Below are 25565 nucleotides of genomic sequence, written 5' to 3'. Positions count from 1 at the left end.
AAAAAAAAAAAAAAAAAAAAAAAAAAAGCCTCTGAAGAGGCTCTTTAAAGCCAATCTGATAAAGTTCAACATCCTGAGCATAAGACCACCATGATCTAGTCCATGTTCACTGTTCCAATATTACACTTTGCCCATTTTCTCTTGCATCCTAATCGCGCTGAACTATTCTCTTCTACTTCCTTAACTAGCTGTACCACATGCAAATGGCCTTGCATGCCATACTCCCCTCAGACTCCTGTCAAGTATTCACCCCTCTCTTAAAACTTCACTTAATAAAAGAAAACAAAACAATGACAAAAAAAGAACAAGCTAAACTCTACTAAGAATAACTTTTTTTAGCCAGGCACAATGGGACATGCTGTAGTGCCAGCTACTTGGGGAGTTGAGGTGGAAACATCACCTAAGCCTAGAAGTTCAAGATCAGTCTAGAAAACACAGTGAGAGTTCCATCTAAAAAAAACAAACAAACAAAAAAAAAAATATTAAAGAATAATTTCTTTTAAAAAACTCATCTATTCCTAAGAAAAAAGAATTGGGCCTTTGTTGGTGACATTGCTATATCCTAACATACTTCCCAGCATAGCACCTATAACAGGCACTTAAATTAATTTGATTGCATATCTAATTCCCCCAATTTAGGCAGCAAATTAAACTGCTGCTCAACTTTTCTCTCTTTCACTTAAAAACACTATTTTTTGTAGCCATTTTAGAACAAAATTACTTCTCTTATCCCTTCCTCATTTTCATTATAATTTCTCAATTACTTGTCTCAGATATATTAGAAGGTTTGATAACCTCAACAACTTATTCTAAAAGAGCTGGGATACAAAGTTTAAACCAAGACTGTACTTCTTTTGGAAACCCTTTGACAGTATGGTTATCTGTTTGATTGTAACAGTAGAAATATTTAAAAAGTATGTCCTGAAGGCCAAAGACCCACTCAAAGTTTGGGTTATTTTCATAATGTTTTCTGAAACAATTTTTTAGGTTTATATCATTTTAGCATTCCACTATTTGGAAAAAAATAAATATATGGCTAAGTTATTTATGACTCTGTTTTCCATAGCACTGAATGTACTTAAATTCTGTTAGAATTCTATCAACACACTCCAAATCCTGCACATTAAAATGTTGCTAGTATAAGCTGCAACAAGTCTAGGATTTCAAGGAATCCATATACTAGGATAAGGAAAAAAAAAATCTTTATTTTCAATATTCTCTAACTGAAATTCACCATTTCCTTCACTGTAAAGTCTAGGCAATACAGTAGAAGAAAAAACATGACTTGACCATCATTAGAAATCATAGATATTTTTATCTGTACTACAGTTGTTGCAGATTTTTTTTTTTGCGGGGGGTGCTGGGGATTGAACCCAGGGCCTTGTGCACGCAAGGCAAGCACTCTACCAACTATATCCCCAATCCAGCAGACCTCTTAATGTATCATTTATGCACAACACTATTTCAAAATGACAGTAGTTAAACCCAGCATGGTGGAGCACAACTATAATCCTTGCAACTTGGGAGGCTGAGGCAAGAGGATCAAAAGTTTGAGGCCAGCCTCAGCAATTTAGCAAGACCCTGTCTCTAAACAAAAATAAAAAGGCTAAATGGGTTCAGTTCCCAGTACAAAAAGAAAAAAAGCAGTTATTAAATCTGCTGCTAGACCTTGTTATTTAGTGTATAAAATTAGCTCATTTGTAAGTTTTAGGGTTACTTTTTCCTTCCATACCTGTTTTAGAAAATACAGAGTCAATGTATACGTCACTCTCCTACAAGACTAGTAAAATCCAAAATAGTCCCTTAAAAACAAGGATGTTACTGCTGGGCACACGCCTATAATCCCTGCAGCGTAGGAGGACGAGACAGGATGATCAAGAGTTCAAAGCCAACCTCAGCAACTGCGAGGCGCTAAGCAACTCAGTGAGACCCTGTCTCTAAATAAAATACAAAATGGGGCTGGGGATGTGACTCAGTGGTCAAGTACCCAAGTTCAGTCCCAGGTGCCAAAAAAAAAAAAAATAGGGATGTTAACTGAGTATATAGATATGAACATCTACAACTATATCTACAACTACTCTCAACTACAATGGAGGCTGAGTCAAGAAGATCACAAGTTTGAGGCCAGCCTGGGCAACTTACTTAGTGTGGCTGTCTCAAAGTTTAAAAAGGGTTAGGAGTTGGGCTGGGGATGTGGCCCAAGTGGTAACGCGCTCGCCTGGCATGCACGGGGTGCTAGGTTCGATCCTTAGCACCACATAAAAATAAAATAAAGATGTTGTGTCCACCGAAAACTGAAAAATAAGTATTTTTTAAAAAAGGGTTAGGGGTGTAGCTCAGTAGTAGAGTGCCCCTGGGTTCAATCCCCAGGCCTGTTAAAAATAAATAAATAAATAATAAAACAAAAATAAATAAATAAATAGTAAAACAATTTCTGGTAAGGTAATTCCAAAAAGGGCTGGGGGTGGTGGCTGGGGTGTGGCTCAGCAGTAAAGCACCTGCCTCCATGTGTGAGGCACTGGGTTTGATTCTCAGCACCACATAAAAGTAAATCAACAAAATAAAGACGCTGCATGTACAACTAAAAACATTTAAATAAAAAAGCGGGTGGAGGCTGGGGGTTAGCTTGCCAACAAGCAGGAGGTCCTGGGTTCAATATCCACAACTAGGAAAAAAATAAAAGGATGTTAAACTGGACACAATGGTGCAAACATGTAACCCAGCAACTCGGGAGGCTGAGACAAGACAATCACAAATTAAAGGCCAGCATGAGTAACTTAGTGAGACCCTTGTCTCAAAATAAAAAACAAAGAGGGCTATGGATATAGCTCAGTGAAAGAGTGCTTGCTTAGCAAGTCTAAGACCCTGGATTCAAGTCCCAGTACTGTTTTAAAAAAAGGAATGTTAATAAGGCCCACAGAATAGATTGTCTGCCCTCTCAATCGCATTCTCACTTTTGCTAATTCACATCCATCAAACAGGGTATGCAAGCAAAAGCAGTATAAGCACACATTTCCAGCCTTATTATCTTTCTGCTAAGAGCTCACACCTTGTACAGTTATTGCTGAAGTTATGGAGGAACACAAAAGCACTATCAATCCAAGGACCTTTAGTAGTTCTCACAGCTTCAGCTTTGCATAAGAACATTCAAATTGACTACAAAGCTTAAACTGAATCACTAGACCACTGAATCACAGCCACTGAGCCAAATCCCCAGCACTATTTTGTATTTTATTTAGATACACGGTCTCACTGAGTTGTTAAATGCCTCACTGTTGCTGAGGCTGGCTTTGAACTTGCCATCCTCCTGCCTCTGCCTCCCAAGCTGCTGGGATTACAGATGTGTGCCACAGTGCCCAGCTTGAATTGGAATTTCAAAATTTGTTATTATTAGTTAATATCAAATTGCTAACATAGTTATCTTTAAGACTGAAATAAAAATATTTAGAACATACATTTACCTTCATGCAATTCTTTCCGGAGTTTCTCAGCATCTTCCTGTAGAACAGATTTCTGAGTATTCAAAACAGCTACGTACATCTCTAGATCAGTCCTACAAGATTTCTCAGCTTCCAAATAATGATTCAGTTCTTTAACCTGAAAGATGATGCATCTATCAAACTGAAATTTCACAACAGTTTCTACATTAGGTATAATGTCCAGTACTTAAAAAAATAAAAAAAGGTAAGTTCTGGAAAAAATTTACATTTACTTTTACATAAATTTATGTATACACAAAATTAACATTAATAATTTTAATTCTAAAACAAATACATACTTATGAAAGAAAACTTGGAAAATAACATAATTAATAGATGTTATCCATAATTCCATCACCTGAATAAATATGCAACTGAAATTACGCATAATTGTTTTATAGTCTGCTTTTCAAAAAAGTTCCATTTTCATTTTCAGAGCAATGCAGGTGCTTATTTTATCCCATACTTAGTAACATCAGGTATGGATTGAGTTTTTTAAATAGCAGCTAATTTCTAAAGATAAAAATGACAACCTATTCTTGTAACTTTGATTTTCTTCAATTTCTGGTAAGGTAATTCCAAATATCTTAAATTTATAAAAAGGAGAAATTTTCACCAATACTTATTCATGGAAATTAAAAGAAAGGAAGTCTTGATGAGAAGTAGTGCCCTTATGTGCCACTAATCACATAAGGGCATAATATTTTTTAAAATCACATCATTTTATAAAGTGCTTTATTTTTGTTAAACAATTAAACTGTAATACCTAGAATATTAACAACACAGCCTAATATTTGAAATAGATATAACCAGAAAATCTAGGATTGTAAGTCACTTTTTTATACTTTCACATAAATTGTTCATTCTAAATTCTAACCATTTAGTTAACTTTTAGCTTTTTACATGGCTATACTATATCTAATTTCATACTCAAGGTCACTTTCAGCCTTTTTCTATTTCTTCAAACAGCTGGCTTATCTGTTTTCAGTTATCCTTATTCCTAGACCATTACACCGTACTAGTCAGACTAAAATGATTACTGACACTGCAATTTGATGCTTTACTGGAGGTCGTCAGTCAACCACAAGGCACTAACCAAACAAAGCAAAGTGCTTTCCCTGACACCTGTTATCATCAAATGGTAATGAAGAGACAAAAGAGCCATTATAAATGACAGTATACAACTGCTAACTCTACCAGCTCTAACTTCTTAGAATAAAGATTTCAACTGAATTAAAAATTAGTGAATTTCTAATATTTGAAAGCTATTAAGAAGACTCTGGGAAGATAGTGGAAGCAGCAGCATAATATTTTTATTTCTTTGAATTCTACAACCCTAACAACTCATCAAAAACTTACGGACATCTACAAAAATCCAGGTAACAGAGTAATAGTATAGCTGAGGACAAACCACTGAAAGACTGAAAGAGAAACCTGAATGAGGCCCAGTACCACAAAAACGGAGAGAGAGAGAGAGAGAGAGAGAGAGAGAGAGAGATCGATCGATCCATATGGTATCAGGAGAAAGTAGAAAGAAGTAACAAGGACTCCCCCACATCAAGAACCCCAAAATAGTGAACTTGGGATCTGATGTTATGACAGTAGCTGAAACACTACAGCAGTAAGTTGAATGTAACAAATTTATTCTGTAAGATTTATAACCTGGTTAAAATGGTATCCCACTTTCATCTGTATTTTTCTGATTTCTTAGTATAGCCAGATATTATTTTTTTTACATTCCTTGACTATCTAATTTCCTCTTTTGTAGCTACTCATTCATATACTTTACCTGTTTTGCCAATGGGCCTTTTGTCATGCATGGACTTGGCAATCTTTATAAATTTGGGCTATTAATTGTCAGGAATAGGAGCTATACATATCTTCTCACAGTCTACAGCTTCTCTTTTTCAACTTTTTGTAGACCTTTTAACAAGGAATATTATATTCTAAGGTAGCCAAATTTGTCAGTGTTTTGTCCATAATCAATAGTGTTTTCTTTTTGACCCCAATTTTTGTATGCACATTTGTGAACTCCAAGGCCTTGCACGTGCTAGGCAAGTGCTTTACCAATGAGCCACACCCTAGCCCCATACTGTTTTTTAATATCTGAAAGTTTTAAAGATTTAATTTTCACTTTTAGATTTTTAATTAACCGAAATTAATTTCCATAAGGTATAAAGTTCATTTCACTTTATTCTGAACATATAACTATTTGAAAATCTTCCTGCCCCCAATCCCTTATACTGAGGATTGAACAAGGGTGCTCTACCATCGAACTTCAACCCCAGCCCTTTTTATTTTGAAACAGGGTCTCATTAAGCTGCTCAGGCCGGACTCAAACTTGAAATCCTCCTGCCTCCACTTCCAGAATCATTGGGATTACAAGTATGCATCAGTGTTCAGCAAAAAGTATATTTCAAACAATCTGTACCTTCGCCACTAATTTGTCTTGGTTTTGTTTGCTGTTGTTTTTTTGTGGTGCTAGGGATCAAACCCAGGGCCTTGTACATGCGAGGCAAGCACTCTACCAACTGAGCTATACCTGCAGCCCACCCTTCTCCACTAATTTGTAATGTCACCTGCCACTTACCAATTTCCAGACATATGAATCTATCTCTGGGCTCACTATTCTGTTTCATTGATCCATTTGTTTATCCAGAAACCAGGGACAAACTATCTTAATAAATAGTAGGTAGAGCAAGTCTACTGCCATGTCTTCTTTAAAATTTTGCTGGGTGTATTCCTGATCTGTTATTTCCCTGTAGGAATGCTATGATCTAATCTGAATTTACAGATTAAATTGGGAGTATACCGATTACTTTACAATGCTTTTTATCAGGAGTATACACACAGGTCTTCATTTATAATGTATTCTATAAAGGTCTTACCCACCTTTGTTTATTCTTAGGTAATCAAGAGTTTTTTTCTGCTATTGTGAATGGGATCCTTCTTCCTGCTACATTCTATAATTGGACATTACTGGAGTATAGAAACATCTCTTTTTTTTTTATGTTGACCTTGCTGGAACAGCTTTCAACTAGTTGAATTCTTACTTGGTCTAACAATCTGTTGTGCATTTTCTGGCTTTTCTATGTAGACAATCAAATCAGTTTCATCAGATTCTTTCCAGTTCTTCTCATTTCTTTATGTTGCCTTGCTATATCATCTAGGACCACAAAAACAACCTCAACAAAATTCCTGAGCACAGGTCTCCACATAGTGTTCCCAACACTGCTAAACATTTGTTAACTGTGCTTACTGAAGGTTTGATAAACAGCCCTTTGTTTAACGTTTAAATTTATCAAAGGCCTTCGGAAACCAAGACAAACATTGCTCTTCTGCAGTCTTTTTTGTGGTACATCACAGTAATACGCCATCCTGATACATGAAAGAATGATATGCCATCCTTAAGTTGCTGGGAATACTCCCTACTTGGTTGTGATATGTTTTTCCCTTCTTCTTCAGTACTGGGGATTGAACACAGGCTAGTGCTGTACCACTGAGCTACTTCTCCAGTTTTTGTTTGTCTTTTGAGACAGAGACTTGTTAGATTACCCATGGGCCCTTTGAGCTTGCAATCCTATGGCCTTGGCCTCCCTAATCACTGGGATTACCGATGTACACAACCAAGTCTGGCTGTTTTCCACCCCTACCCCCAACAGTTTAACAAATGTTTAAAAAAAATTTAACTTCCAGATTCCTGAGACAAATCTATGATTTTGTTTTCTTATACTACCTTTCTATGTGTTGGTTCATTATAGTAAGGATCTACTAGTCTCAGAAATGAAAGGAGAATTTTTTTTCCTCTTCTATTCTCTGACACAGTGTATAAAATATAAGGATTCTCTTTCCAAAAGATTCTGAAAAATGTGCCTGGAAAATCAACTGAGTTTAATGTCTTGGAAAGAGGAGGCAGGAAGAATAAAAATTTGATTCTAGACTAATTTTCTTCAATAATTACTACTTTACCTTGCCTATGTCATCTTGGGAAAATTCTGACTAAATATATTTCATGAGAATTTTTTTCATTTCATTTTTTCAAGTTTATTAGTATATCACTGTAGCATTTACTATTTTTAACTAAGGATTTGCAATCATGTCCCATTTCATTTCTAATGATTAGAAAATTTTTTCACTTTTCCTGATAAGACTTTAATTAAATTAGAGATTGTCTAATTACTTTTTCCAATTTCTCATATGTTGATTATTCTCTATTATTCTTTTGCTTTTCTATCTCACTAACTTCTGCTCTTACTTGTACTATTTCCTTCCACTTACTTTCGGTTTTTACCATTATTATTTTCTCCTTTACATTTTTTGGGGGGGAATTGGGAGCATGGGTTAGGGTTAGGGTTAGGGTTTGAACTCGGGCACATTTAACCACTGAGCCACACCCCCAGCCGTATTTTGTATTTTATTTAGAGATAGGGTCTCACTGAGTTGCTTAATGCCTCACCGTTGCTGAGGCTGGCACTGAACTTATGATCCTCCTGCCTCAGCCTCCTAAGCCACTGAGATTACAGACGTAGGCCACTGTGCCTAGCTCTTTTTTCCTTAATATTCTTGAGCTAAATATCCCCATCACTCTACATATTTTGTGATTACTTTTTCCATGATTTTCCCCCCTTTTCCAAGCATTTTGACTATCTTTTTTATTGTGAATAACTGAATAATCTGGGATTGGACAACTGGATCTGTAGAACATCAATTCTTTGAAATTTGTTAACAATTCCTTTCTGACCTTACGAAAAAATGTATCTGAAAATACACTATAAAAAGCTTAATGGGCTGGGGATATAGCTCAGTTGGTAGAGTGCTTGCCTCCCATGAATAAGGCCCTGGGTTCAATTCCCAGCACCACAAAAAATAAAAATAAATAAATAAAAAGCTTAATGTATCATAATGCTAATATATATCATGAAAAGGATAATGTATCTAATAATAATAATATATCCCATATGCTATCCTAAGGGTTCATATTTATTAACTCGAACCATCCTTATAATATCCTTGTAAGGTATTATAAAGGGTATTATAAAATGTCCCCATTTTATAGCTGAGAAAAGAAAAACAGAGTAAGATTAAGTAACTTTTCCCAAGGTCACCCACACTACTAAATGCTGAGATTTTAACTTCTATGCTCTACAAAATATTATCTTTCTTTTTTGACTATTAAATCTAAATTTGATGTGTATATTAAATCTAAATTATGATCCTGATCTTTCAAAATTCCTGTAGCCCTACTAATATTTTTTTCTCCTTGCTCTAAAGATCAGTTCAAATTGCGTACTGTAACTGTGTCAATTTCTCCTTGTAGTTGTCACTTTTTAGTTCACATATTTCAAGACTACATAAGGCACATTCAAGTTCATAATTATCTTACTGATGAATTATTAAGTAGGTTCCCTCTTTATTAGTTTTTTCCTCCTTATCCTATCCATTTGATATTACACTTCCTCTATCAGTTTTCTATTGGCTGGAATTTATACAGTATATTTTTCTATTTTGGTTTTTCTTTGTTTGTGGCTCTGGGGATTGAACCCAGAGAACTTCTACTGCTGATCTATACCCTATTTCTTTTTGAGACAGGATCTAAGTTGTATTTATTTTCAATCTTACTTTGGGGTTTTATTTTAGGTGAATCTCTTATAAGCAATATCAACTTACGTTTATCAGTTAAACTGATAAATCTTTTAGTAGGTCTCAATTTACATTTACTAGGATTACAGATATATTACCATTTTTTTATATTCCTGTTTTCTGCTGTTATCATTTTTCATTATTTGTTTCTTTCCTACTTTTAATCTTTACTTTTTTTTTTTTTTTTTAATTTTGGTGGTCCCGGAGATCCAACCCAGAGTTTCATACATGCTAGGCAAGCACTCTACCACTGAGCTATACTTCTATTTTCATTTTTTTGTTACTGGGATTAAACCCAGGGCACTTTACCATTGAGCTACATCCCCAGGCCTTTTTATTTTGAGAGAGAATCTCACTAAGTTGCTTAGGGCCTTGCTAAGTTGCTCAGGCTAGCCTCGAACCTGTGACACTCCTGCCTCAGCGCCCTCAAATCTCTCAGATTAGATGTTTGCACTACCACACTTGGCCCTAATAAAATTTCCAACAATCCATTTGTATTTTCTCTGGTGTGTCTTTATGGACAACAAAGTCAGTCATTATTACAGTTACATTCTTGTTAAAAGATCAAGTCTAGGGCTGGCATCAAAAAACAGTCAACATTGAACAGTTTATTTTCCAAGATAAAAAAAATTAATGAGATTGAATCATTTTGATAAGAAAATAAACATTAAATTTGAAACAAGGTAGCAATTTATGATAGGACATCATTATTATAATTATTTAAAATATCCATAAGAGAGAAATCATCTCAATGCTTTTATTTGTTTGTTTGTTTGCTTTAGTGGTGATGGTGGTGGGACTAGGGATTCAACCAAGGACTTCACATGTGCAAGGCAGATACTCAACTACTGAGGTACATCACCAGCTCCCCCACCCCACCCTCACTCTATTTTATTTACTTACTTACTTATTTATTAGTACCAGGGACTGAACCCAGGGACCACATCCCCACCCCTTTTTATTTTTTATTTTGAGACAGGGTCTTACTATTTTGCTGAGGCTGGCTTTGAGTTTGCAATCCCTCTTGCCTCAGACTCCCAAGCTGCTAGGGTTACAGGTGTGCGCCACCATGCCCGGCTCCTTTTATTTTGTGACAGGGTCTCCCTGAATTGCCCACACTGGCCTCAACTTGCAATCCTTCCTCAGTCTCCTGAGTAGCTGGAATTACAGGTGTTCTCAACCAGGCAGTTTTTTTATGTTATAAACAAAAGCAAGATTCTTTTTTTTGGTACCGGGGATTGAAGCCAGTGGTGCTTAACTGCTGGGCTACATCCTCAGCCCCTTTCTGGTATTTTATTTACAGCCAGGGTCTCACTGAGTTGCTAAATGCCTCACCAAGTTGCTTGAGGCTGGCTTTGAACTCACAATCCTCCTGCCTCAGCCTCCTGAGTGGCTAGGATTACAGGTGTGCTCCACCGTGCCCGCCAAAAGCAAGATTTTTAAGACTCATAGTCTAAATTAGTTTTTCCCCCTTAATGATTCTAATTTTGCTCATGGCATTAGGGCAGATGGATTTCAATGTTTCACAACCTTTGAGGCCTCCAGCTCTTTAATCTTGTCTTCAGCCTCTGTCAGTTTATCTTTCAAAGCTGCAATTTCCTTCTCCATTGGCATCACAACAGACCGAAGTTTTTCAGCATCTTCTTGGGCCTATGGTTAAAAAGAATTAAATGGTACAACTTACTCATAAAAACGAGTATTACAAATAACTACACCAAGCACTTTACTGACATTCAGAAAATTAAACTGAATCTAACTTTAAATGTCAAGTCATAATCAGGGTTTTGCCAAATATTTAATTTACAATTTGAAATAGAAAAATTGATTTTTTAATTGAGTAACTGAGTTAGTAAGTATCTCATGTATAACCGAAAATGCACACAATAAATATTTTTTCAACTCCTGGTTACTATGTTAATAAAACATAATTTCCTTTTTTTTTTTTTTTTAACTCGGGTGCTCTTCACTGAGTGACATCCCCAGCCCTTCTTTATTTTTCTTTTGACACGTTACTATAAATTAGTATATTTATAATAATAAATATACTAATAATCCATTACTATAAATTAGTAAACTGATGAGAAACTAAATTTTCATTTTTTAATATATACATACACACACAGAGAAACGACAACTCGAAAAGCTGGAGTTCTTCCTGCTAATAAATATGAAAATTAACCTTAGTCACTCAATGTAAATGAGCAAAAATTTATCCCAAATTGTTTAGGACAGGGAAACATATGCACAAATATAAAAGGGACTTTCAAAAAAAAAAAAACATATCCCCTGGAAAAGAACAATTCATATTCACTTTGTTTTTAAATCCTTACAATCTTCATTTATTTTATTTTGAACTAAGTACTGTTTGGAAAAGACATGTTAGTTTTAAACATCTTCACAGTTAGTTTGGGATCACTTGACAAAGATCATTTGGAGGTAGGGGGAAAAGGTGAGAGAAAGTAAAAAGTGTATCATAGTTATTTCTTTTTTTATTATTATCTTTTTTTTTTTAGTTGTAGTTGTCAATGGACCTTTTATTTACTTTTATGTGGTGCTGAGGATTGAACCCAGTGCCTCACACATGCTAGGCAAGCACTCTACCACTGAGCCACAACCCTAGCCCCCATAGTTATTTATTAATACAAATATAACCTCACAATTCCAAGTGTTAGATGTCATTGTAAACAAAGTTTTAAAGAGCATCGTTAAAAATCAAAGAAAGGTCATTAAAGGCAAGGAAAATCTGAGAAACTGTAATAATCAAGAAGAGTCAATGTGGTATCCCGGACAAAGATCTATGAACAGAAAAAAATGGATATTAGGTGAAAACTAAAGTAATCTGAATACAAAGAATGTATCTTAGTAATAATGAGTGGATATGAGTTTATTAACTGTGACAAATATATCATATTAATATAAAAATCAATAAGAAAAACTGGGCATGGAACATATAGGAACTGTCTACTATCTTATAAATTTTCTGTTAATCAGAAATGGTTCTAAAGTAAAGTTTATTTTAAAAATTAAAGCACTTTAAATAACAAAGTGGCATATTACAGAAGTAACAAATATGTACATTATTTGGATTAGTAATAGAAGATCATGCTCCTATTGACAAAAATTTATTTTGAAAATTTTAAGATAATGTGGTTTTAAAAACATGGATGTAAACTGAAGTTGTAACTCAGTAGTGGAGCACTTGCCTAGTATGGGTGAGACATTGGGTTCCATCTCAGCACAACATATAAATGAATAAATAAATTAAAGGTCCAATAACAAAATATGTATGTATATTTAAAAATATGTATATATATAAATAAAAAAATACTTAGCTTAATTATCAAACTGGGCAAAAGGTTATTTATATTTTCTCAATGATAAAATGTCTCATATTTAGTAGCCTTGTGTTCAGGCATTAGATGGTAATATCTCAAGCATTCTGTCACACAGGAACCAAGGTAAACTGAGAAAGAAGGAAAACTGACACCTGTTCTAAAATTTTGGTTTAAGTGCAATCATTAAGCAATGAGCCTTATGCAAAAAACATTTATTAAACACCTATGTGGAGCTGGAGTTGTGGCTCAGCATTAGAGCACTCGCCTAGCATGTGCAAGGCCCTGGGTTCGATCCTCAGCACCACATAAAAATAAATAAAGGTATTGTGTCCAACTACAACTAAAAAATAAATATTAAAAAAAAAACCTATGTGTTAGATTCTATTCTAGGCAAATAAAAAAGATTTCTACTAACATGGAATTTTATTCTAACAAAGAAAGGTGGCGAATAATAAACACAATAAAAAACAAACTATTTTAAAGAAATATGTGCTTATAAAAATACATGCATTGAGGGCTGGGTTTGTAGCTCAGGGGTAGAGCACTTGCCTGACATGTGTGAGGCACAGGTTCGATCCTCGGCATCACATATAAATAAGCAAATTAAGATGCATTGACAACTTTAAAAAAAATGTTTAAAAAAATACATGCATTGTTTTATAAAGAATGCCTCACCAAGAGAGAAATCCATAAGAGAGAAATCATCTTAGGATGATTTTTATGATTTTTATCATAGGATGTTTTTTATGGTCCCCAAGACAAATACAACATGACACCTTATCTACCTACCTGAAAGTAGGAAAAAAAGGGCTTATTTCGATATTTTACTATAACCCAAGAATTTAAATTGAGACAATTCTAAGGAAATCTTTATAAAGATGACTTTATTATTTGTAATATATTTTTATTTGTTTTAATTAGTTAAACACTGACAGCAGAATGCATTTTGACACATCATACATAAACGGAGTTATAACATCATTCGTCTGGTTATACATGATGTAGAGTTACACAGGTCGTACAGTCATATATGCATATAGGGTAATAATCTCTGATTCATTCTATTATTATTCCTATCCCCATGACCATCTCCTTCTTCACTCCCTTCTGTATAGTCCAAAATACCTCTATTCTCACCACCCCCATTGTGAATTAGCATCCACATATCAGAGAAAACATTTAGCCTTTAGTTCTTTGGGATTGGCTTATTTCGATTAGCATAATATTCTCTGGTTCCATCCATTTACTGGCAATTGTCATCATTTCATTCTTCTTTAAGGCTGAATAATATTCCATTGTGTGTATAATATTCCATTGTGGTGCTGAGGATTGAACCCAGTGCTTCACACATGCTAGGCAAGCACTTGTGTGTGTGTGTGTGTGTGTGTGTGTGTGTACACACACACAATATTTTTTTTTAGTTGTAGTTGGACCCAATATCTTTATTTTATTTTTATGTGGAGCTGAGTGAGGATCGAACCCAGGGCCTTGCACGTGCTAGGCAAGCGCTCTACCACTGAGCCACAATCCCAGCTCCTATATATACCATATTTTAAAGATTACTTTAATATAAAATACATTATGTGAAAGACATGGAAAGAGGAAAAACTGGAGTAAAATATGGGAACTCAGGAGTTGTGGTAGGTGGGAAAGGGAGATTACAATGTGAAATAGGGAGGTCAGGACAGCCTCATGAGGTGCTCATGTCTAATCAGAGATTTGAAGATAAGGGAGTGAGTCACATGCATTGTCTAGGAGAAGGGGAACACATTATCTAGTACTATAACCATATTCATTAAAGCACTTGCACCTGGATTCAAATATTTCTATAGATGAACATATTCTTTGGTACCTTTTTCATTTCGTTTTCTAAATTTTCCTCTTCTTGACCTTCAGACAGTCTTCTTCTTAAATCAGCTATTTCCCTTTCTGCAGATTCTCGATATTGTGACCATTGTGCTCGCTCCTGTTCCAGCCTAAGGTGAAACTGGTGCTCATAGTCGCGAACTGTTTCTATAAAACATCACCACGTATTTCATGTCTAAGCATTGGTACACTAAAATTTTGTAGTCATAAAAAGATCTTATGCTTAATTTCTGAAAACCTATTAACTCTCACACAAAAATGAAGCTAACATTCCTAGTTCTTTTTTTTAATTTGTTTTCCTTTTTTTTAGTTATTATATGTAGAATTAAAGGGCTTTATTAAGCTATGATCTCCAATCTTCATAATAAATCTATGACATACATTTTATAAACAGATGAGAAACCAAAGGATAGATTAAATAGTCTACCCGATGTTTCATAACCATAAATAAACAAGGCTTGAACTCAAAAGTCAACTCCAAAATCTGTGTTCTACCATCAAGGCACCCAAGACAATTACAACATGTCTAAATACCTGGAAGTGGAGGAAATGGATTTATTTCTTGAATATTGTACTATAACCAAAGATACTAATTGAAATAAATTCTATGAAGTATTTATATTTACATTTAAATGTAATCTTAAAACATTATGTGATAGACACATTGATTATTAATTTTCACTCCGTCTTCTTTACTAATAAAACCAAGTTTTGTTTAGGAAGTCAATGTGCCCAATTTAAAATCTACATTTTCAAGTCAGGTGTGGTGGCACACCCTGTAATCCCAGTGACACTGGAGGCTAAGGCAGGAGGGTCTCAAGTTTGAGGCCATCCTCAGCAACTTATCGAGGCCCTAAGTAACTTAGCAAGACCCTGTCTCAAAAACAAAACAACAACAATGCAAAAAGTGGTGGGGATGTGGCTCAATGGTTAAGTAACCCTAAGTTCAATCCCCAGCACAAAAATAAAATAAACATTTTCATGCTGGGGGTGTATTTCAGTGCTTTTCTCACATGCATGAGCCTTAGGTTGGATTACCACACCACAAAAAATAAAAATAGGAACTACACTTTCCAGTTTCCTTGTAATTATGGTGACTATACACTTGGTCAACAAAGTATGAGGGGAGTGTATGTTGGTAGTTTCTTGAAAACTTGCTTTTCTGATGCAGACTAGAGGAAGAGCAATCATTTGTGAGCTATGAGGCAAAAACAAAGTTGAAAACCACATGCAAGGATGAAGGAACAGAAGGACTGCAGAAGTTAGGGACTCTAGTGACATCACAGGACCATTTAACTTGTCCTAGATTACCTGCTGGACTTTAATGAGAAAAACTAACTCCTGTTTGAGGAAACCACTATAATCAGATTTGTTAAAGGAAGCCTAGAGTAATCTTTACTTGATAACTAGAGACTCAGAATTAGGGCTTGTCTTCTCACAAAGAACACTAAGGAAAAAATGACATACGAATGTGAAGATACTGCAGGAGTCACATTTATCATGTTAACTAATTCTACAATCACAAAGGTTCAGGGAGAAGTTATTTCATTTTTGTCATTATCTTCTCAGAAATGTGGAAAATGCAATTCAATATTAGTCCCAAAAGGAGATAGAGGCCAAACTACAATACTTCCTTCAAACAAATGTCTCAGACTAGAAGCCCATAAAGATATCCTAACTCTTAGATCATTCTATCCCCTTTAGCGCAGTGAAGATTTCACATACAAAAATCTAAACAACATGGCAACACTAGACCAGAAAAGCAATAATCAGCTACAGCTATTAAGTGTAATCACTTTGTCTTCTGCATGGCAGCTCTCTCTAGTTTATTACATTCCCTGTGCCCACACCTTATTCAATAACATTATATACCTAACTCATAAATCCCATATTTAAGCCCTGCTTTATACCTAACAATTAACTGTAGTCTTCATTTAATGTATTATCTCTATAATACTCTCATTATACTCTTTATTACTAAATCTGTTAAAGACAGAATAATACATCCATTTACAGTATCACGGCTGACTTCCTCCCCCGCCACCCCCAGCAGTGGTGGGGATAGAACTCAGGACCTTGTATGAGCTAACCAAGCACTTTAGCAGAGATTGTACCCAGAGGCACTTAATCATGGAGCTACATCCCCAGCCCTTTTTATTTTTTATTTTGAGACAGGGTCTCATTAAGTTGCCAAGGTTGGCTTTGAACTTGCAATCCTTCTGCCTCGGCATCCCAAGCCGCCGGGATTACAGCCATGCACCACTGCACCTGGCTTTTAAATTTAATTTTGAGAGAGGGTCTTGCTGAATCACCCAGGCTCAAAATTTCAATCCTTCTGCCTCAGCCTCCTAAGTAGCTGAGATTATAGGTACATGTCACTACACCTGTCCTACTTCCCTTTTATCTGACAGTACATCTTTGAAGATGACAGCACATAAAGCCACAAATGAACTCAGGATATACATTCAGACTGTGTGAAAATATTCTTACTGCTAAAATTTGGTTATCTTAGAAAGCCATAGAACTGATCTTTGTCTTTACCTTTCATAACTGCCTGAAGGGAAGCAACTTCTTCCCTCCACTGCCTTTTCACTTCATCTATAGCTTCTTGCTTGGTATTCTCAGAGACTGTCGCAATTGCCTTAATATTCTCCATCTCTGCTTGAGCTTCCCACAGCTGTGTCCGAAGGTGTCCCAAATCATCCTGCGCAGCTTGTAATACTGCATTTTGCCTCTTCAGATCCTCTGGAAAAAAGTAAAGACATTCTATTAATGAGGCGCTCACTTTATCAGGCTGACAATCTAGTGAAGAAATTTAGATTTTAAAAATGTTAGGCTGGGGATATAGCTCAGTCGGTAAGAGTGCTTGCCTCGAATGTACAAGGCCCTGGGTTCAATCCCAGCACCACAAAAAAAAAAAAAAAAAGAAAAGGTTAACATAGAAAGTGACACCATTTGCAAGAGATAAGATTTAACTATGCTGGGTACCACAAGTAAATTATTAACTATCTAATGATACAGTGGTTAAGGTCATAGTTTTAGAGCTATATTTAGGCTCTTCCACCACTGACTAAATGAAATCTGGCAATTTATTTAAACTCTCTGGCCTAAGTGTCCACAAGTACAAAATGGGGATTAAAAATTATCAGTACAACAACTGTGAGTTCTCATTGTTCTATAACCACCATTCCAGTCTTTTCACAATTTGATACTGCCATCTGCATCATCATCAAATCTCCATATACACAGGTCTGGTTTGGGAACTCCACTGTATAAATATGATCTATTTGTCTATTCTCATGCTAATATTATACTGTCTAACACAGCATTACTTATATTACTTTGTCTACTCTTGTATACTTGTTTTGTTTTGTATTGGGGATTGAACCCAGGGGTGCTTTACCACTGAGCTACATCCACAGCCCTTATTTATTTATTTTTTTTGAGACAGGGGAAAAGTTGCTGAACCTAACCTTGAACTTGCCATCCTCCTGTCTCAGCCTCCTGAGTTGCAGCAATAACAGGTGTGTGCACATTTAAATTTTTACATAATAAAAGTTTAATAACAAAGGTCATAATAGTTTCAAATAATATAGGGGGATTTCCCCCACCAAATATCCAAAGTTATTATAAGCCCCGTGAATCTACCAGCCAGCTCCATCAACCATACACATATCTTGCCTGATCCATCCATATGCACTCCACATATACCGAGCCAAATCTCAGATTTATTTTTTAATTAACAAACTTTTTCTGAGCAGCTTTAGAGTCACAAAAAAAATTGAGAAGTATAAAATATTTCCCACACACCCCATATTCTAATATACATACCACTCTCTCCCCTCTAGATATCCTGCACCACAATAATATAATCATATAACTGGTGAACCTACATTGGCAATTATCACCCATAGTCCATACATAATTTACATTAAGGTTCACTCCTGGTATACATTCTATGGGTTTTGACAAATGTATAATGACATGTATCATCACTGTAGTATCTATTGTCCAAATAGTTTCACTGCCCTAAAAATCCTGAGCTCTTCCTATTCATTCCTCCCTCATTCCACTCCTAGCAATCACTGCTCTTTTTATTGCGCAAACCCAGCCCCGTTTTGCCTTTTCTAAAATGTCTTTTACTTGGAGTCACTTATTATATCATCTTTTCAATTTCCCTTCTTTCATTTAGTAATATACATTTAAAGTTCCTCTCTGTTCATGACTTGACAGCTTATTTCTTTTAGCATAGTTATATACCACTGTCTGGCTATATCAATTTATTTATCCATTCACTGACTGATGGGCATCTCAGTTGCTTCAAAGTTGTGACAATTTGCTGGGGATGTAACTCAATGATAGAGTGCTTGCCTATCATGTTGAAAGCCAGTGTCCATTCCCAGTACCACAAAACATGAGGAAAAAAGTACGACAAGTTGTGACAATTATGGATAAAGTTGCTATACACATCTGTGTGCAGATTTTTGTGCAAACATAGGTTTCCAAGATATTTGTATAAATTGCAAGTATAATGACTGCAAAATCAAATATGAATTATGTTTAGTTTTAAAATAAACCATAAACAGTCTTCTAAAGTGGATACACCATTCTGCATTCTCCTCAGCAATGAATGAAAATTGTTGTTGCTCTGTGTCCTTACAAGGATTTGGTATTATCTGTATTTTGAATCTGGACCATTCTAATAGGTGTAAAATTGTCTATTCTCATGCTAATATTATACTGTCTAACACAGCATTACTTATATTACTTTATAATATTTATTATTTCATTGTTTTATTTATTTTTTATTTTTGGCACTGGGGATTGAACCCAGGAGAGCTTTACCACTAAGCCACACCCCCAGCCATTTTTATTTATTTTTGAGACAGGGCCTTGCTAAGTTGCTCAGGAACTTGTGATCCTCCTTCCTCAGTCTCCTGAGTTGATAGGATTATAAGCATGTGCCACCACATCTGGCTCATTGTTTTAATTTACAATTCCTTAATAACATATAATATTGAACATATTTTCATATACTTACTTGCCAACTGCATATCTTCTTTAGAGATTTCTGTTTGGGTCTTTGCTTATTTTCCTATCATTGCATTTTAAGAGTTCTTTGTACACTTTGGATAATAGTCTCTAACTGTTTTGTATGTGGATGTCCAACATCATTTGAAAAGACCATTTTTCTCCAAATATTATCTTTGCTCCTTTGGCAAGAATCAGCTGAACTATATTTACAAGTGTGTATTTTGGGGGCTCTCTACTCTGTTCTACTCAGCTATTTATCTATTCTTTCACTTAATAATAATGTAGCATTATGTAAAGTCCTAAAGTCAGGTTGTATCAGTCCTCATACTTTGTTATTCACCTCCAATACTGAATTCACTATTCTAGGTCTTTTTGCCTTGCCATATGAACTTTTGAATCATTTTGTCAGTGTCTACAAAATAACATGCTAGGATTACTCTGAATCTACAGAAAAGGTTGTGAAGAACTCACCCCTTGACCGTACTAAGTATTCCTGTCCAAGAATATAGGACATTACTCTATTTACTTTGCTCCTTTTTTTCCATTGCAGTACTGGGGATTGAATCGATGATCATATTGAACCATATCTCCAGCCTTTTTTTTTCGTTTGTTTAAATGGTGCTGGGGATTGAACCCAGGGCCTTGTACATGCAAGGCAAGCACTCTACCAACTGAACTATATCCCCTGCCCTCTCCAGCCCTTTTTGAGACAAGTTCTCGCTAATTTGCAGAGGCTGGCCTTGAACTTGAGATCTCCCTGTCTCAACTTCCTATGTAACTAGGATTACAGGCATGTGCCACCATGCACAGCTCTTTATTCTTTCATCATGGTTTTATAGTTTCACTCATATAGATCTTATACCTATTATTAGATTATATCTGAACATTTTTATTTTTTCATGTTAATGTAAATGGCAATGTGTTTTTAATTTCAAATTCCATTTGTTCATTCTGGTATGTAGGAAAGCAACTGACTTTTCTTCATTAATCTTTTATCATGAACATTGCTACACTTGCTAGTTCCAGAAGTCCCCATCATACCCAGTTTTTTTTTTTTTTTTTTTTGCATTTTCTACATAGACATCATGTCATCTGTGAACAAATAAAGTTTTATTATTCTTTCCCAATCCATATACCTTTCATTTCCTTTTCTCATCTAACTGCATTAGGTAGGACTATGTTAAAAATCAATGGTGAGCTGGGCGCAGTACCACTTGCCTATACTTCCAGCAGCTCAGGAGGCTGAAACAGGAGGATCACGGGTTCAAAGCCAGCCTCAGCAAAAGCAAGGCACTAAGCAACTCAGTGAGACCCTGTCTCTAAGTAAAATACAAAGCAGGGCTGGGGATGTGGCCCAGTGCCCCTGAGTTCAATCCCTGGTAACCCCACCCCCCACCCGCCCCCCAAAAAAATCAATAGTGAGATTGTTGCTCCTGATTTTAGTAGGAAAGCTTCAAGTTTCTCATAATAAGAATCATGTTATTGCTAGGAAATGATGTTGACCAAATTATATTCTTATATTGTAGCATGTATAAATATATAGCAATAAATTCCACTATTATCTATACTTATAATGCACCCATTTAAAAAATGGAAAATAAATTCTCACTTCAGCAGTACATATACTAAAACTGGAACAATACAGAAGAAATTAACATGGCCCCTGCACAAGGATGATACACAAATTCATAAAGCATTCCATTAAAAAAAAAAAAAAAGACAAGACTAATGTTAGCAGCTGGGCACAGTGGTACATGCCTACAATCTTAGCTACTCAGAGGGCTGAGGCAGGAAGATCCAAAGTTCCAGGCCAGGCTGGGCAACTTAATGGGATATCTGTTTTAAAATAAAATAAAGTTTTAAAACGATGGGGATGAGGCTCACTTGTGTAGCATGCACAAGGCTCTGGGTTTAATTCCACCACTACATTTTTTGTTTTTGTTTTTTTGTTTTTCTCTGCTATACTGTTACACTAAGCTACAAAACCAGGCTTTTTTTTTTTTTTTATGACAAGATCTCACTAAATTGTGGAGGCTGGCTTCAAATATGCAATTTTCCTGCCTTAGCCTCACAAATTGCTGAGATTACAAATATGCACCACTGCATCTGGCTATCATTTTTACCCCCAGAACTAGTGGTTAAACCCAGGGCTACACTACTTGAGCTACATCCCCAACAACCCATACCCGCCCTCTTTTTTTAATTATAAGGCAGGGTGTGGCTAAGTTGCTGAGGCTGTCCTCAAATTTGGAATCCTGCCTAAGCCTCCTGAGTCACTAGGATTACAGAAGTAAGCCACCATACCTGATTCTCAAATTTTTTGTTTTCCTGATGACTTTTGAGCACCTTCTCGTATGTCTACTAGCTATTTGTTTATTTTCTTTTCACTTTCTTTTTTTTAAAAGAGATTCTTTTTTTTTTTAATTTATTTATTTGTATGTGATGCTGAGAATCGAACCTAGTGCCTCATGCATGCTAGGCGAGCGCTCTACCCCTGAGCCACAATCCCAGCCCCTTTCTTTTCACTTTCTTGATGGTGTCCTTGAAAGCACAAAAGTTTGTTGTTGGTGGTGGTTTTTGTTTTGTTTTGTTTTGGTATGAAGTCTGATTTTTCTTTGGTTGCTCCTACTTTTAGTCTCTTATACAAAATATATTGCCTGATCTAAGATCAAAAAGATTTACCTCTATGTTTTCATTTTTCACATCTGTCTTTATGCATTTTGCACTAATTTGGGGGATTAATGGTAGAGGTTCAACTTAATTCTTTTGCATGTAGGTATCCAAATGTCAGCAGAATTTGATGAAAAGATGAATCTTTGTCCCGCTGAATTGTTTTGCATCTGTAGAAAAGCAACTAATGATATATGTAAGGGTGTATTTCTGGAGTCTTAATTCTATTCCATTGATTTATGTCTGTCCTTATACTAGTGCCATGTTTGATTATTGTTGCTTTGTAGTAAGTCTCAAAGTTATAGAAAGTGAATATTTGCATTGTGTTCTTTTTAAAAAGATTATTGTGACTATTCTAGATCTCTAGAATTTCCACGCAGATTTTAGGATCAGCTTGTCAATTTCTACAAAGACACCATACGGGATACTGAAAGATACTACACTGATCTATAGATCAATTTGAGGAATAATGCCTCATAATAATATTAAGTCCTCTGATCGATGAATATGGGATGTCTTTCCATTTATGTAGATTTCCTTTAACTTAACAGTGTTTTGAAGTTTTCAGAATACAAGTTTTGAACTTATTTTACTACTTTTATTAAGTATATTATTTATGTTAATGCTTTTGAAAATGAAAAAAACAGAAAAAGACAATCAATAAAATTTAATACTCCTTGGTAGTGGAAACTCTAAACTAGTAACTAAAGGGAAATTATCTTACTCTGTGACAATGTTTGTAATAGAAACCTATAACATATATCTCCTGGTGAAACAAGAAGGCCTGTTATCAGTTCTCTGATTCTTTATTTTACCAGAAGTATCCCTAGCCAACTCACTAAAATTAAAAAATAATAATAATTATAAAATTATAAAATTTAAGTTTTTCCCTCATGAGGAGATCATAATATGATTTAAGAATTATTCAGCATTAGCAATGAATTCCACTATTATGTATGTGAGGCTATATAATGGCATATTATTGAATATAACATATTACTAAATTTAAAGGCAGAGCTAACACCATTACTTTCTAAAACTATGGCCAAAAAAAAAATAGACTGGGGGGACATTCTTTGAGGTGAGTATTATCCTGATATTAAAACCAAAAAAGACTTTAGAACAAAGAAACTTGGAAAAATATCTCTTAGAAATATGAATGTAGAAATACTCAACAAAGTACCAACAAATCAAATTCAACAACACACACCAAAAAAAATAACACAGCATAACCAAGTGGAATATATCTCAGGAATGCAAGGATGGTTCAGCACTTGACCCATCAATAGATTATAGAACAAGACAGTGATGTCCATTCTTACCATTTATTTTAGCACTAGACTGAGGTTCTGTTCAGGACCATTAGACCAAAGTGGGGAAATGAAGAAAAAATAAATAAAAGGAATCTATATTGGAAAAGAAGTCATATAAGATGTGAAACTATTTACTATTCTCAAATGACATAGTCTTTTGTCCTGGAAATCCAAGGGAATCCGCTAATCAGCTAATGAAGTCAGTTATATCAACAGATGTTCAATGGTAAATTACTTTTGCATCCATAGTAAGCACTTCTAGTAGTATACCGTTTTTTAACACTACTAACATCAATTTTATTTAAGATTTTAAGCTCTAGGATCATAAGTAAAATTGGTCAGTTACAGTAGTATTAGTGCTTCTTGATAGGTATTAAGGTTATAGTAATCCCACAAAATAAATTGTATAGCTCTGACCCAGGAGAAAAGACTGAGACTACTTGTTCCTTGAAGATTTGATTGCACTAAATGTTTCAAATCATGAAGTTTTAATTTGAATTTTATGTACTGATGATAGAATGTATACTTCATATATTTTTAAAATATGTAATGCTTCATGAATTTGCAAGTAATTATTGTGCAGGAGCCATATATAATTCTAATTTTAGTATGTGTGCTACTGTAACAAGCACTGTTCATATCTTTTGAAACATAAAATAATTAGTTTATTTATTATTTTGGAAGTGAGGATTGAACTCAGTGGCACTTTACCACTGAGCTATATCCCCAGCTCTTTTCATTATTTTATTTTGGGATGGGATCCCAATAAATTGCCAAAGCTGGCCTTGAAATTGTAATCCTCCTACCTCAGGCTTCCAAGTAAGTGGGATTATAAGCATGCACCACAGTGCCTGGGTAAACTTTAAAAATGTTAAATATCAACTTAAGCAGGGTTGGTGGTTCACACTTATAATCTCAGCAACCCAGTAGGCTGAGGCAGGAGGATCCCAGGTTAGAGGCCAGCTTCAACCATTTAGCGAGGTCCTCAATAACTCAGCAAGACCCTGTCTCAAAAACTAAAAAGAGCTCAGGATATAGTTCAGTGGTAAAGCTTAATAGATACAAATTTTAGACCACACCCAAATATATTGTGGTTAATCGTTTCTCTAGGTGACTTTTATCCAAGTTAAAGTTTGAGAGCACTGTTCTAGACTAAAGCAGTTTTAAAATTTTAGCATGCATCTAAATCACTATGGAAAGCTTGTAGAAAACACCAACCTAATGCTAATCCCAGTTCTTAGAAAATGTGAGATGGGACCCCAAAATTGAGCATATTTTTTGGGGGGGATACTGGGGATTGAACTCAGGGACACTTAATCACTGAGCCACATCTCTAGCCCTATTTTGTATTTTATTTAGAGACAAGGTCTTACTGAGTTGCTTAGCACCTCACTGTTGCTGAGGCTGGCTTCGAACCCGCGATCCTCCTGTCTCAGCTCCCAAGCTGCTAGGATTATAGGTGTGCATCACTGTGCGCTGCCAAAATTGAGCATTTTTAACAACTTTTCCTGGTGATGCCGATAATGCTGTCTACAATAACACTCTGAGAGCCCTGGGTCTGTAAGACATGGAAACTATATCCATATTACTATAAGTCAATATCCCAACCTTTTGAATTAGGTCCCCTATCATGTTCTTTCATATATTTACCTATACACTTTCCACATATTTAGTCTACATCTCTTTTCCTCACTTAAATTCAATCCAGCTAAAGAACTATATGAATCTTGCATCTTCTGTATACCCAGCACCTAAGTACAATGTCTCAGAGTAGATACTTAAGTATTCACTGAAAAATTACCAAACATTTGTCATATTAATTCCATGAAATGTCAGTTTTGATATAACGTGATTAAAAACTATTATTAGAATGCCAACGGTCCTGGAGATATACCTCAAGTGTTCAAGAGCACTGAAAGTGTCAAGTCTCAGGATTAAGTATCAACACTTAAGATCAGAAAACAAGAAAAAAAATAAAAATAATGCATGTTCCACTTGTTTTTCAATTTCATTATTAACCCTAACCTTTAAATAGTTTTTTTTTTTTTTTTCGGGGGGAAGGGATGTGTACTAGGGAGTGAACCCAGGGATACTTTACCACTGAGCGACATCCCCAGCCCTTTTTTATTTTCTAATTTGAGACAGGGTCTCACTGAGCTGCTTAGGGCCTCACTAACTTGCTGAGGCTGGCCTTGAACCTACAATCCTCTCACCTCAGCCTCCTCAGT

At 35.4% G+C, this 25565-nt stretch overlaps 1 protein-coding gene and 1 non-coding gene across 5 annotated transcripts in view; one reads left to right on the top strand and one right to left on the bottom strand.

Annotated features, from left to right (window-relative positions):
• Rabep1 (rabaptin, RAB GTPase binding effector protein 1) overlaps positions 1 to 25565 on the bottom strand; it is a 96464-nt gene that overhangs the window by 37826 nt on the left and 33073 nt on the right. For 3 of the 4 annotated variants that reach the window (XR_007345686.1, XM_048798372.1, XM_048798371.1), the window contains 4 exons: positions 16862 to 17065; positions 14307 to 14467; positions 10650 to 10769; positions 3462 to 3621 (listed from right to left, as the gene is read on the bottom strand). Coding sequence is in view for 3 of the 4 variants with exons in the window: in XM_048798371.1 (XP_048654328.1) it covers positions 3462 to 3621; positions 10650 to 10769; positions 14307 to 14467; positions 16862 to 17065 (645 nt within the window). In the remaining variant the exon portion in view is untranslated. The remainder of the gene's footprint in view (positions 1 to 3461; positions 3622 to 10649; positions 10770 to 14306; positions 14468 to 16861; positions 17066 to 25565) is intronic. The other variant, XM_015505908.2, reaches the window with a different exon arrangement.
• LOC125615148 lies at positions 20956 to 21062 on the top strand. Its single transcript, XR_007345704.1, has one exon. It is a non-coding gene; the product is annotated as a U6 spliceosomal RNA (small nuclear RNA).

Source organism: Marmota marmota, unplaced genomic scaffold (genome assembly GCF_001458135.2).
Source record: "Marmota marmota marmota unplaced genomic scaffold, marMar, whole genome shotgun sequence".
In the NCBI taxonomy this organism is placed as follows: Eukaryota; Metazoa; Chordata; class Mammalia; order Rodentia; family Sciuridae; genus Marmota; species Marmota marmota.
The sequence above is the reverse complement of the archived record's forward strand: the minus strand, read 5'-3'. Positions and strand labels throughout refer to the sequence as shown.